At 42.8% G+C, this 13,997-nt stretch overlaps 1 protein-coding gene across 1 annotated transcript in view; it reads right to left on the reverse strand.

Annotated features, from left to right (window-relative positions):
* RCAN3 (RCAN family member 3) overlaps positions 1 to 13,997 on the reverse strand; it is a 42,169-nt gene that overhangs the window by 21,337 nt on the left and 6,835 nt on the right. Inside the window, exon 2 of the mRNA XM_027520267.1 lies at positions 1,377 to 1,631. Coding sequence (XP_027376068.1) covers positions 1,377 to 1,571 — 195 coding nt within the window. The 5' untranslated portion in view covers positions 1,572 to 1,631. The remainder of the gene's footprint in view (positions 1 to 1,376; positions 1,632 to 13,997) is intronic.

Here is a 13,997-nt window from a genome sequence, read left to right on the forward strand (position 1 = left end):
CGGCATGAGCATTCCATTTTACATCAAATTACTTATCCTCTCCACTGCAGGGCTCTCAAGGCAGAACTGTTTAAGTCCCTACTCTAGCCCCTGAAGCCACTGGTACAGTGCCTTACACACTCGAGGCACTCAAGTATGTACTGAGTCAAACTATTCCTCATATCAAGTTCTGCTCCACGAGAGTCACCAGAAAGAAAAATACTTGGAAGACACTAGATAACAAATTAAAAGGAAGCGTGGTGGGATTTTGAAACAAAGTCTTAGAACATGCAAAATTCATACCAATGGTAGAAATATTTTATTTTTGTGTAACTTAAGATCTACAGGCTTTTGTGAGGCCACCGTGGAATGAAACGCACACACACATTCTCTTTTTTTATAGGTAAATAATGAATGAACCACAGAGTAGACATCTTCAAAACAATAAATAAATAAACTCAATCGTTTTGCCCTGGGCAGGCTGCAGGAAGTAAGAAAAGAAATACCGAGAACTCTGTTAAAATGAAATTACTGTGCTCATACTCAGTCATTAGGTCGTGTCTGATTCTTTTCCAATCCCGTGGACTGTAGCCCATCAGGCTTCTCTGTCCATGAGATTGTCCAGGCCAGAAAACTGGTTGCCATTTCCTCCTCCAGGGGATCTTCCCTACCCAGGGACTGAACCCATGTCTCCTGCATCTCCAGCAGTGGCAGGAGGATCCTTTACCACTGAGCCACCTGGGAAGCCCCAAATGAAATCATAAACAGTCCTAATTATGTTATTAGCCTCAGAAAAAGGCTTAAAGTAAGTTTTTCTTTTGTGAATTTACTACCAAGTAATAAGAAGTGAGGCTAAAAGTCACGTAGCTTTTCTTTAACCACAAGCTACAAAAATGAATGACTGAGTGTATCAATGGATGAACTTGTTAAGACTTCATTCAGCATTCACTATAAACCAGTGCTTCTCAAAATGTTCGTGGGGTAGGACTGGATTTTAAGCATTTCCTATCTGTTGCAGGCTGATATTCTCATAAAACATAATAAAAATGCCAGAAGGCTGAATCTTTGAGACCTGATGGACTGTAGCCCGCCAGGCTCCTCTGTCCATCGGATTCTCCGGGCAAGAGTACTGGAGTGGATTGCCATGCCCTCCTCCAGGGGACCTTCCCGACCCAGGGATCGAACTTGTGTCTCCCTCATTGCAGGCAGATTCTTTACCGTCTGAGCCACCAGTGAGCCCCAAAATGCCAAAGCAATGTCTAAAGTTTGGTGCACGCTTCTCTACCTGCCATGGACCAATAAAAAACTTTGCAAATAGGCCGCCATCAACTGTTTCCCCGAATCCACACACATTCAACACACTACCAAAGGCAGAGAAAGCTAGGGTGTATGCCTACCTTCTGCTCCGGCACCTCAAACACTGCTTCATGGACTCTGCAAGCAAAAAGTGAGGTAGGCAGGTCACTTAAATCCATCATCTCTTCCAAGTCATCTTCATTTTCACCAAAAACCATCTCTTCTTCCTCTTCGTGGTCAGTGCTGCAAAGATCTGACTGGCTATCATTCCACGACTTCATAGTGTCCCTCAGCATTTTCCTCTAAAAGCAGGTCTTCTCTGTTTTTAAAGTTCAAAGATGTCTACCAGGCATCAACTGTTTAAAAAAAGAGAAAACAACAGAGATAAGATATTGAAGGTTCAGTAAGGTTCCAATTAATCCTCAAGACAGCAATTCATCAAAGGAGGCAATTTTATTCAGGAAAGATCAATCAACGTTGAAATCAACTCATCACAGTCCTCAGCAATGAATTCTATATATACTAATTTGATTTGCTTAGCATATTTTACATAAGATATTTCACAAGCAATGACTTATTATGAAAAAAAAAAAGGCTGGACATTTTATAGTGAAATGAGGTGGCGGGGGTGGGTGGGAATAATATAAAAGGAGATACTATCAACATATACATCAGTTTACAAGCAGGGGGAAGGAAAATGTGAACCAGAACCTCCTTCGCAGATTTGTTTGGGATTTAGGTCCACAACACTTGGCAGAGCAGAAGAAAACCCTCACAGATTCACTCACCATCTGCACCCTGAATATGGCCTGCAAAGAGCTGACTTCACCTTTTTTAACCAATCTGTTCTTTTGAATATACTCTCGAAGAACTAAGTTACACAGAACCGAAAGCTCTATATAAAGTCAGTCTTCGTTAATATCAGCAATATTAACTACAGGCAAAATCTGACATAGAAGACAATTTTAAAAATGTCCTTTCTCTGAATGCTTAAAAATAAATCACTTTACCAGCATGGAGTGGATAGTGTCCCCCTGTTAATAATGAACAGCGACTGCCTTATAAGACTGTTTTTATCCATTTTTATCTCTTCTAATGAACTGCACGAGACACCCACCAGGCAGGTGCCTTGACATTACACACTTCAAGATGCTGGAATTTAAGTCATTACCTATCAGGCACAAGAAAATTAAATAAGCATGATTACTACTACCTCTGCCAAGTCGCTTCAGTCGTGTCCGACTCTGTGTGACCCCATAGACCGCAGCCTACCAGGCTCCCCCGTCCCTGGGATTCTCCAGGCAAGAACACTGGAGTGGATTGCCATTTCCTTCTCTAATGCATGAAAGTGAAAAGTGAAAGTGAAGTTGCTCAGTTGTGTCCAACTCTTAGCGACCCCATGGACTGTAGCCTACTAGGCTCCTCTATCCATGGGATTTTCTAGGCAAGAGTACTGGAGTGGGGTGCCATTGCCTTCTCCGATTACTACCACAATATTACCTAATTTGTGATTTTTCTCTTTTCCTTTTTTTTAAAATATACAGCATGTTTCAAATTTATTTGATTACTCTCTTGCCCACAAACCCCATCTAAGGTCATGATGTCTCTTTAAATGAACTGAAAGTCACATAAAGTGGAGTCTCAAGCCAGCATTTACCTGAAAGAGAAAAAAAAAAAAGAACCAAAAGGAGCATAACCAAGTGGCTTCCCATCTCAGGTTGATATAGTTTCCCTTTTTTGTGAAAAAGACCTAATTCCACGTATCTAATATTTTTCTTTTTCACTGTTTTTTTTTTTCACTTCCTTTGAATTACTAACTTCTTCCCTGTGGTGTTGGTCTCCCTCTGTCTTGGGGGAGAAAGTTCCTTCATTAAATTCACATGGTAAATCTACACTTCCCAGGATCCAGATTTTTCACATTCTAATCTGGGTCTGACACATTTTCCAATTAAGATATACACACTTGAATAAAAACAAAGGCAGGACCTTGAGGGGAGCAGAGAAGTTTCTTAATGAGGTCATCTGTTTTAAACAGCAGTTGATATGAATCAAAGATAAAAAAGCTCAGGGACCAAAGATCAATTATAAACCAATGTGGGGTAGGCAGTGATGAGTAAAAGCCCAGACCATGAAAATGCTTTGAATCTCATCTTGGATGGAAAAGCTACTTCCAGATTATAGCTGCCCCAGCCGAAGGAAATGAATCAGAATCACCTTGTCATCAGACATTGCTGGACCCCAAACAAACAGAAGGGCTCTGCAGAGCCTTCCATATTTGCCTTAGTGGTTCTCAGACTTTAATTAGCACCCTATCCCTCTGCTGCTACTGCTAAGTCACTTCAGTCGTGTCCGACTCTGTGCGACCCCATAGACGGCAGCCCATCAGGCTCCCCCATCCCTGGGATTCTCCAGGCAAGAACACTGGAGTGGGCTGCCATTTCCTTCTCCAATGCATGAAAGTGAAAAGTGAAAGTGAAGTCGTTCAGTCATGTCCGACCCTCAGCGACCCCATGGACTGCAGCCTTCCAGGCTCCTCCATCCATGGGACTTTCCGGGCAAGAGTACTGGAGTGGGGTGCCATTGCCTTCTCCATGATTTTTCTCTTTTATTTCAAAGAACATGAAGTTGCAAATAGATTGCTTACAAAGAGTACAATATAGAATGTTAATTATGGGGAAAAAATAGTGATTTCCCCCCGTTATTCCACTGTATCAATCAGGAAAGGCTAATTCTAAAAAGTAAATCTTCACTTGTTTTTATAAACATTTTCCAAATGTATACTGAGTGCTAGGTACATGCCGGGGACCAGCCCCAGCTGATCCAGGGTACTCGAAGGAGAGACGGCGTCGGCGAGGGTCAGGATACGATAGTTTCAATTAGATATTAATTAGAGATATAAAGAGTAATAGAATAAGGATAGCTCAGTAGGAAAATTCAGTGGAGAAAAGAGGCTGAGTAGCTTGGTTTACGCGGGGGACCAATAAAACTTCAAGACAAGAAGCTTGCACCACTTACGTAGGCCGCAGGCGTCCTTCCGTTCTCCCGAAGGAGAGGAGACACTGAGGCCTCCCCGGTCGGATCTTAGAAGCCCAGGCAAAATTAGTAAGCTTGGTGGGTTCCGCGTTCCAGATGGAGACTCAGCCAGAGGGAGAGAGAGACATGGGGAGACCAGTATTTTGAGAAACTGATCCCAATTCTTTATTTTCCATGGTCTACTTTTATACACTGAGATGTTATGCAAAAGTCACGTGGGGACAGCAGTCCTGACTTTTATCAAAGTCAGGTGCTTCATACAAAGGTATACAGAGGTCTTAGGGGTGTTACATCATCTTCTGGCCAGGGGGGCCTGCTGACAATTTACGACCCTCTCCTTGTGACAGCGGTCAGTCAATCAGGACACTTATTTCTCCAGGGCTGATTATTCTCAAAACAGACGCCACCCAAATAAAGTTACATTCCTACAGGGTGAGGGTGTAGTGGGTTTTAGCTAAGGAAAGAATTTACTTAGCCTAAGGTCTAACGTGATTAATATCAAAGGTTAATACTTATTTCTTCTATATATTCATTAATGTGTGTAAGGGCAGGGGATGTGGAGACTTAGCAACAAACGTTGGCTCAACAAATGAAAAACCCTTCACCAATACAATTTCTAATCAGCCTATTATATTTATACTAATAGTTTTCTAACTTTTCTAAGGAACCTGTTTTTAGAAGGTTTAAAGCATCTCGTGCCTCTCAAGGTTGGGAGGCTGTGAGCAATCACATGTGGCCGGATGAGCCTGTCAGGCAGGCTCTGGTTATGGGGTAGACGCTCGAGGATTTCCAGGGGGACTCCTGAGGCTCGATCCCGCCTTTGCGTATGTCGAGCCTCCTTCCTCATGACCTTTGCCATGGGCGGAGTACCTCACTCTGGCCCCCAACATCTCTCCCTTTTTTATTTCTTAAAGCAGCCAGATGCAGCTCAGTCGCGAGCCTCCGAATGCTCTGCCGAAGAATCCTGACAATACAAGGAAGAGTGATTATGAGAAGTAGAATTAGAGACTAGGGATATTAGACAGAATATTTTTTCCAGAAATAAAGTTAGAGAAGGTGTGAAAAAAGTCATTAGCTGCTCCAGTGGCGGTAAAATCCAGTCGAGAGTGTTCCAAGGTCTGTATTTGATTATGAAGTTTCCCTAAGTCCAGGCCAATATCAGAACTGTTACAAACACCTGAGATATGATTTTTAATCTTTTCCCATTCATAATCTGTCTCGTTTACCTTCAAAGATGTCATGCATATCCACCTGTAATCAGCGTGGCACGTCAAAACCATCTTCACCTTTAAAGCCTGTAACTCAATCCCAATATGCATAATTGCTTCTTCTAAGGTGTCTACTCTCATCTCTAATTTCCTATCTATAGCTTCCTGTGTTGCTAGAGTTAAAGAAACAATTTTAGACATGGTATCAACATATTGGGCAGTATGCACTTGTTGAGTCAATGATATTGCTGCCGCAGTAACAGAAGTAATTGTTGCTATCAAAGCTGATATTCCTAGGATAAGCAAGACCACAAACCGTCGCGATCGCATTAAATCCTGCAGTTGTTGTAACACAGTAAGACCATAGCTATCATATAGGCACCATAAGATAGGATGGGCATTGTAACACCACAAAGGAGCAAACATTACATTGAGGGTTTAAACAAGATGAAAGCATACATTGTTCACAAGTCACTACGTTAGGTCCACCTGAATAATTCATGCCTACATTAAGTTTGTTGGAGTCATTAGTAAAAAGGAAAACATAAGGCGAGGGTGGACAAGCTAAAACAGAATAAGTAGAATTATTTTCTGGTTGGAGTTCACGCTGCAGCTGCCCTGTCAGTCTCGCCAGGATCTCGATGTTTATCTTGTCTCCCCTGCTGGCCGGCGCCGCGCTGGTCTGGACGGCACTTTGCGTGTGCGCTCTCCTCTCTGGCCCTCACTTGCTGCACAAACTTCTTTGCTCTAGGTTGCGGGGTGCAGTGAGGAGGGTGCGGGGCGAGGCTGGAGGCGCAGAGGCGAGGGCTGCCTGGTGGGCGGGGCGAGCGAGTGCGCGCCGCGAACCTGGCCTGTCTGGAACCCAAATTGGTGAATCTGCGTCCTGTGGAAAAATACAAGCACATCCTCGACCGCTAATTAATAATGGGTCAGGACCCTTTCATTGTCCTGAGAGGAGGTCCTTCCATTTAACTAATGGTTTTACATTTAATTGCTCCAGGCATCAATGACGAAGCATTGCAGTAGTTCCAGCCAGATCAGCATTTAGAATATTTATTACGAAAAGAGCATGTTGCAAGATTTGATGGGGAGAACTATACTTAAACTCCCCTTCTTTTAATTTTTGAATTTGGATCTTTAATGTTTGATGTGCTCTTTCCACAATGGCTTGTCCCCGGGGATTGTAAGGGTTGCCTGTATTGTGTTTAATTTGAAACTGTAAACAAAATTCCTGAAAAGACTTAGAAGTGTAAGCAGGAGCATTGTCAGTTTTCAGAGCTTTTAGCAGGCTCAAATATGAAAAACAAGTAAAGAAATGTTGTAATACATCTTTAATTGCCTCTCCAGTACGAGCAGTTGTAATAATAAAATGAGAAAAGGTATCTATAGTTACATGAACAAAGAAAAGTTTTCCAAATGAAGAGATATGAGTTACATCCATTTACCAGAGTATGTTAGGTTTGAGACCGCGAGGGTTAACTCCCATAGGTAGACTATATTATAAACAGTGGGGCAATAGAAGCAAGAACGCACAATCTCCCTAGCAGTTTCTCTGGGAATTTGGAATTGATATCTTAAGGCAGTAGCATATTGATGATGAAGTGAGTGAGAGGCTCTGGCCTCCTCAATCACAGTAGCCACTGTATTTCTGGTTAGCCAAATCATTAAAGGCATTTAAAGGGCCGGGCAATCCGGAATGAGCCCGAATGTGTCCAATGAAAAATATTTTATTTCTTTTCCAAATTTGTTGCTGTAATTTAGTTAACAAATGAAATATGGTAGTTTTATTTTTAGACAAAAACCACAGTTTCAATGTGTGGAAACAACCTGACAATATACTGAGAATCAGAATAAAGGTTAAATTCTTCATCTGCAAACATAGCAAAAGCCTCTATGACTGCTGTTATTTCAGCTCTTTGAGCTGAAGTTTCCCGTGTTTCTAAAACCTTTTGGTGATTTTTAGTGACTATGGAGGCTTTACCGTTTGCTGACCCATCAGTAAAAACTATCTGAGCATTTGGAATAGGAGATTGTTTACATCTGACAGGGAAAATAACTGGATGTCTGGATATAAAATTCAGCAAAACATGCGAAGGTAAATGATGCAGAATTTGACCACAATAATTTCCTATGGCAATCTGCCAGTCCTCATCAAACATTAGAAGAGCATCAAGTTGTTCTTTATTATATGGAATTACAATTTCTGCTGGTTCTTTACCAAACATTTCAACGCTCCGCTTTCTCCCTTTTAATATCAACGTAGCTATCAGTCCTGGATAAGAAGCCACTACTTTTTTAGCTTGGGCGGGGAGATGGACCCATTCTAGGGGGCCGTTTTGCCACAAAACTCCCGTAGGTGCAGTTGGAGTAGCTAAGCAGAGTAATTGCCAGTTTGTCTGTAAATTAACTCTTTTTACATAGCTATCAGATAAAGCTGCTTCTACTTTGTCTAAAGCTTCTTGAGCTTCAGCAGTTAATTGTCTTTTTGAAGTTGGGTCAGGATCCCCACGTAAAATATTAAAGAGAGGCTTTAATTCAGCAGTGGTTAACTTCAAATAAGGCCGGATCCAATTAATATCGCCTAAAAGTTTTTGATAATCATTTAAAGTAACAAGGTGATCTTTTCTCAATTTTAAGGGGGCATGAGTTACAGTTTCTGAACTGATAACTCGTCCTAAGTAGGTTATGGGCGGATTGACTTGAATTTTCTCTGGGGCAATTTTTAAGCCTCTGTCTGTTAATGCCTGGGTCAAATCTTGGAGGACAGTTTGTAAATGAGCCCTATCAGGGTGGGCAATTAAGATGTCATCCATATAATGGATCATATAGACTTGTTCATATTTACTTCTAACATCTTCTAAAGCAGCACTAACAAACTTTTGACATAGGGTGGGGCTATTTTTCATTCCTTGAGGCAAAACCTTCCATTGAAACCGTAGATAAGGCTGTTTAAGATTTTCTGACGGAAGACTAAAGGCAAATCGCTTTTTATCCTCAGTATTTAAGGGAATGGTGAAAAAACAATCTTGTAAATCAATTACAATTACATTGTATCCCTCTGGAATGGCTACTGGGGAAGGGAGCCCAGGTTGTAGGGCCCCCATGTCCTCCATGGTGGCATTAATAGCTCTTAAATCTTGTAAAAGTCTCCATTTACCAGACTTTTTCTTAATAACAAAAATAGGAGTATTCCAGGGGCTATTGGAGGGCTCGACATGTCCCAAATCTAGTTGTTCAAAAATTAATGTTTTAGCTGCCAGAAGTTTTTCTTTAGTCAGAGGCCATTGTTCTACCCATACTGGGTCCTGAGATTTCCATGTAATGGGGTCGGCAGCAAAAACAATGGCCTCCATCAAAAATTTGGATACCCTAATCCAGCACGGAACTTTAGAGGAGCAGGGCAGATTGGCTCAGTTATTCCTGTCTGCTGTCTACCTAACCCTTTTGAGGGATCATAGCCCATTTGCAACATTTGAGAAGTTACTTTATCATCAGGGCTAAAAAGTAACATGCCCATTTGAGACAGCACATCCCTCCCCCACAGCGAGAAGGGCAGCGAAGGAATCACATACGGTTGAAATGTCCCACGGGTATCCTCAAATTGCCAGTTTAAAATTTTTGCACTTTGGGCTACTGCAGGAGCTCTCCCGATGCCCACTAAGTTATTTGCGGTAGTATGTGTGGGCCAGGAATTGGGCCAGTCTTTCCCAGAAATACAGGAAACATCTGCTCCTGTGTCTAATAGCCCTTCAATAGACTTGCCACTGACAAGAATAGATTTCATAGGACGCTTTTTAGTAATTTCTGTTACCCAAAAAGCCATATCACTAGACCCAAATCCTTTGTCCTGTCTTTCATTTTGGGTGGCTGTTTGCCCAATTGCAGTATGATAAGGCAAAAGTAAAAGTTGGGCTATTCTCTGTCCCTGATGTATTTGGAAAGTTTTAGTCGGGGGTGAAATCATTATTTGAATTTCTCCTGTATAATCTGAATCAATCACTCCAGGAATAACTGTAAGACCTTGCATAGCTAGGGAGCCTCTGCCTAGTATAATTCCTACCAGGCCAGTTGGTAATGGCCCTTTAATTCCTGTAGGAATTTTTATACTCGGGCTATCTGGAGTTAATATTGTTGAGGTGGTGGAACTGAGGTCCAGTCCTGCGCTGCCTGGGGTTGCTCTGATGAGCTCCGCGACGGAACGAAGGGAATGAATGGGTTTAGTGAGGCTGCCCCAATCGTTATCGGGGCCTGGGGCTGGCCCCTCAACCCGTTTCCCGAGTGCTGGTCGGGGCCTAAAAAGGTTCCATTTTTATGAGATCTTGACCTACAGTCCCTCGCCCAATGATATCCTCTCTGGCAGCGAGGGCAAAGAGACCTAGGATTCATGGGCAGGGGGGCAGGGTTCTGTGGAGCAAACATAGCCGGTAGGACCGGATTAGGCAGATAAGAACCAGGTGTTTTTTGAGGGCAGTCACGAAAAGTGTGTCCTTCCTGGCCACAGGAAAAACAAGTTCTAGGGAATGCATTCCTGCCTTGGTTATTGGGATCACCTTGTGATGGCTTATTCTTGTTAGTAAAAAAAGATTGGACTGCCTGCTGATAAGAATTCCCTTTTATTGCTGCAGCTATAGCAACACCCTGTAGCATTGATGGTCCTACATCTGCACACTGTTTCATATAATCAATTAAAGATCCAGTTCTTCTAATAGGGCGCAGTATAGCCTGGCAGGTGGAATTAGCATTTTCAAAGGCCAAGTGTTTTGTTAATAATTTAGCTCCCTCAGAATCAGAAATTATTCTCTGGACAGCTTCTGAGAGTCGTGAGACAAAGTCTTCAAATGGTTCTTCTGACTTTTGTTTAATATCAGATAGAGCGGCACCTGATGCCGTACCATCAGGCAACGAACGCCAGGCAGTAAAGGCACAATCAGCCACCTGTTGTATAGCAGTTCTATCTAATTTCATCTGTTCGTCATACGAGGGGTAGTCGGTCTGACCAAGTAATATAGGTTCAGTGATATGTTTAAGGTCTGTATTTTGGTTAGAAAAAGCATATATACGAGCGAGATCATCATATTCAGATTTCCAAAGTATAAAATGTCCTCCGGACAGGCAGGCCCTAGCAATTGTTTTCCATTCTCGAGGTGTTAACCATTGGCCTGCTAAATTTTCTACTAGCTGCATCGTATACGGGGCTTTAGGCCCATATGAAATACACGCATTTTTAAGTTCTTTTACTAATTGAAAAGAAACAGGCTCCCAGTCGATAGCCTTTTGTTCCCCTTCATCATTGTCAAAAATCAAAGGGAAGCAAGCCTGAAGCTGGGGATCGAATTTCTCGCTAGGGGCAGAATAGGCCCGTCTCCGTGGGATCGATATTGGAAATTTCCCACTTCGATAAGGAGGTGGCGGCAATCTTGTGGGGTTAATAGGACCTGTACGGCTTGGTATGGGAGGTGGCAGCAGTGGCATAGGTTCCATATCCTCTGCTCTGTACTCTGGAGCTCTTTGAATTGTTTGGTATCCAGAGGTTGTATATGGGTTAAATGGAAAAGTCTCTTGGGAATTTCTAGGGGCATACGGCCTGATAGGAGACGTTTCCCTTAAGCTCCTTGGAGCTGATGGCCTGACAGGGGAAGTTTCTCTTAGGCTTTTTGGGGCATCTTTGTTTAAAAGATGCCAATTTTCATCAGAGTGATATTTAGCTGTTATCTCGTCTAAATTCTCTTTTTCTTTCGGGGGAAGCTGATCCTGTTTCTCATCCCTATCTTTAAGTTGTTCCTGAGTAGTCATAGCTTCTAACATCTTTCTTAATTGCCGATAGTCAGGCAGGTCTTCGTTTTTCTCATTTTCCTCAGGTTTAACTACAGTTTCATCCTCATTTTCCTCTTTAAAAGTCACTCTTTTAGATTCAGAGGCAGGTTTAGCTACAGCATTTTCTTCACTATCCCCTTTAAGATGTACTTTTTCTGAATCTGGGGCAGGATCTAAGACATCTCTAATGATATTCCACAAGGAAAAGGCATCGTTAGGCACCTTTTCTGAGCCATGTTCAGCATGGTAAGTTTTTAGCTGTTTTCCTACTTTTTCCCAGACCTCTAAGTTGACAGAGCCTTCGTCTGGAAACCAGGGACAGTGCTCTTGTACAAATGAAAAAAATGATTGAATGGCAGATTTTTTAACTTTGATTCCTCTTTTACCTAATAACTGTAAAATTACTCCTATAAAGAGTTGTCTTTCATTTGATTCAGTATTACCCATGTCAGAAAATTAAGTATAGTAAAAGATTTTGCTTTAAGCTATCAAAAGATCAGGCTTTTCTTTGGCCTTTTAACTTCAGAAACCATTTTTTCTCTCTAACTCTAACTCTTTAACACTTTCAACACTTCCCACTCCTACTCGCCCTGTCTATCCTACAGGGGGGTCCGCGGCACCCTGAGTGGGGTCCTATCCGTCCCTAAAATTCAACACTGGGGAAAGGGTTGGGGACCTACCTTCGAATGGTCCCTGTATCGGGCGCCACCTGCCGGGGTCCTGCCCCGGCTGATCCAGGGTATTCGAAGCGGGGACGGCGTCGGCGAGGGTCAGGATACGATAGTTTCAATTAGATATTAATTAGAGATATAAAGAGTAATAGAATAAGGATAGCTCAGTAGGAAAATTCAGTGGAGAAAAGAGGCTGAGTAGCTTGGTTTACGCGGGGGACCAATAAAACTTCAAGACAAGAAGCTTGCACCACTTACGTAGGCCGCAGGCGTCCTTCCGTTCTCCCGAAGGAGAGGAGACACTGAGGCCTCCCCGGTCGGATCTTAGAAGCCCAGGCAAAATTAGTAAGCTTGGTGGGTTCCGCGTTCCAGATGGAGACTCAGCCAGAGGGAGAGAGAGACATGGGGAGACCAGTATTTTGAGAAACTGATCCCAATTCTTTATTTTCCATGGTCTACTTTTATACACTGAGATGTTATGCAAAAGTCACGTGGGGACAGCAGTCCTGACTTTTATCAAAGTCAGGTGCTTCATACAAAGGTATACAGAGGTCTTAGGGGTGTTACATCATCTTCTGGCCAGGGGGGCCTGCTGACAATTTACGACCCTCTCCTTGTGACAGCGGTCAGTCAATCAGGACACTTATTTCTCCAGGGCTGATTATTCTCAAAACAGACGCCACCCAAATAAAGTTACATTCCTACAGGGTGAGGGTGTAGTGGGTTTTAGCTAAGGAAAGAATTTACTTAGCCTAAGGTCTAACGTGATTAATATCAAAGGTTAATACTTATTTCTTCTATATATTCATTAATGTGTGTAAGGGCAGGGGATGTGGAGACTTAGCAACAAACGTTGGCTCAACAAATGAAAAACCCTTCACCAATACAATTTCTAATCAGCCTATTATATTTATACTAATAGTTTTCTAACTTTTCTAAGGAACCTGTTTTTAGAAGGTTTAAAGCATCTCGTGCCTCTCAAGGTTGGGAGGCTGTGAGCAATCACATGTGGCCGGATGAGCCTGTCAGGCAGGCTCTGGTTATGGGGTAGACGCTCGAGGATTTCCAGGGGGACTCCTGAGGCTCGATCCCGCCTTTGCGTATGTCGAGCCTCCTTCCTCATGACCTTTGCCATGGGCGGAGTACCTCACTCTGGCCCCCAACAGGTACAGGGAGCTATGAGATGAATAAAGCATGATTCCCATCCTCAAGGAGCTCCACCCAGCAAGAGTTTCTCCTCAACGACACCAACCACCTCAAAAGGATCTTGGCACCTACACATTTTTTTTTTTTTAAATTTGGCTGCACTGGGTCTTGGCTGCAGCATGAGAACTCTTTTTTTTTTTTGTTGTTAATTGGAGGATAATTCCTTTACAACATTGTGTTGGTTTCTGCCATACAACAACATGAATCAGCCGTAGCTACACATAGGTCCCCTCCCTCTTGAACCTCCGTCCCACCCCCATCCGATCCCACCCCTCTAGGTTGTCACAGAGCACCTAGTTGAGCTCCCTGAGTGACACAGCAACTTCCCACAAGCTAGCTATTTTGCATATGTATATGTTTCTGCTAATCTCTCATTGCCCCCTCTCTCTCCTTCCTCCCGGCCCCCGCCCCCGCCCCGTGTCCACAAATCTGTTCTCTGTGTCTGCGTCTCTTTTCCTGCCCTGCAAATGGGTTCGTCAGTACCATTTTTCTCAATTCCATGTATATGTGTTGTTATATGGTATTTTTCTCTTTCTGACTTACTCCTCTAGGTTCATCCATTCCACTAGAACTGATTCAAATTCGTTCCTTTTCACAGCATGTGAACTCTTGGTTGCGGCATGCGATATCTAGTTCCCTGACCAGGGATCAAACTTGGGTCCCTGACATTGGGAGTACAGGCTCTTAACCATTGGCTCCTATACTTTTTTTTTTTTCTTTAAACATAAATTTATTCTCTCACTGTTTTAGAGCTCAGAATTTTTTCCCCCTCTTTGGCTGCCCTGCACAG

This window comes from Bos indicus x Bos taurus, chromosome 2, assembly GCF_003369695.1.
Source record: "Bos indicus x Bos taurus breed Angus x Brahman F1 hybrid chromosome 2, Bos_hybrid_MaternalHap_v2.0, whole genome shotgun sequence".
In the NCBI taxonomy this organism is placed as follows: Eukaryota; Metazoa; Chordata; class Mammalia; order Artiodactyla; family Bovidae; genus Bos; species Bos indicus x Bos taurus.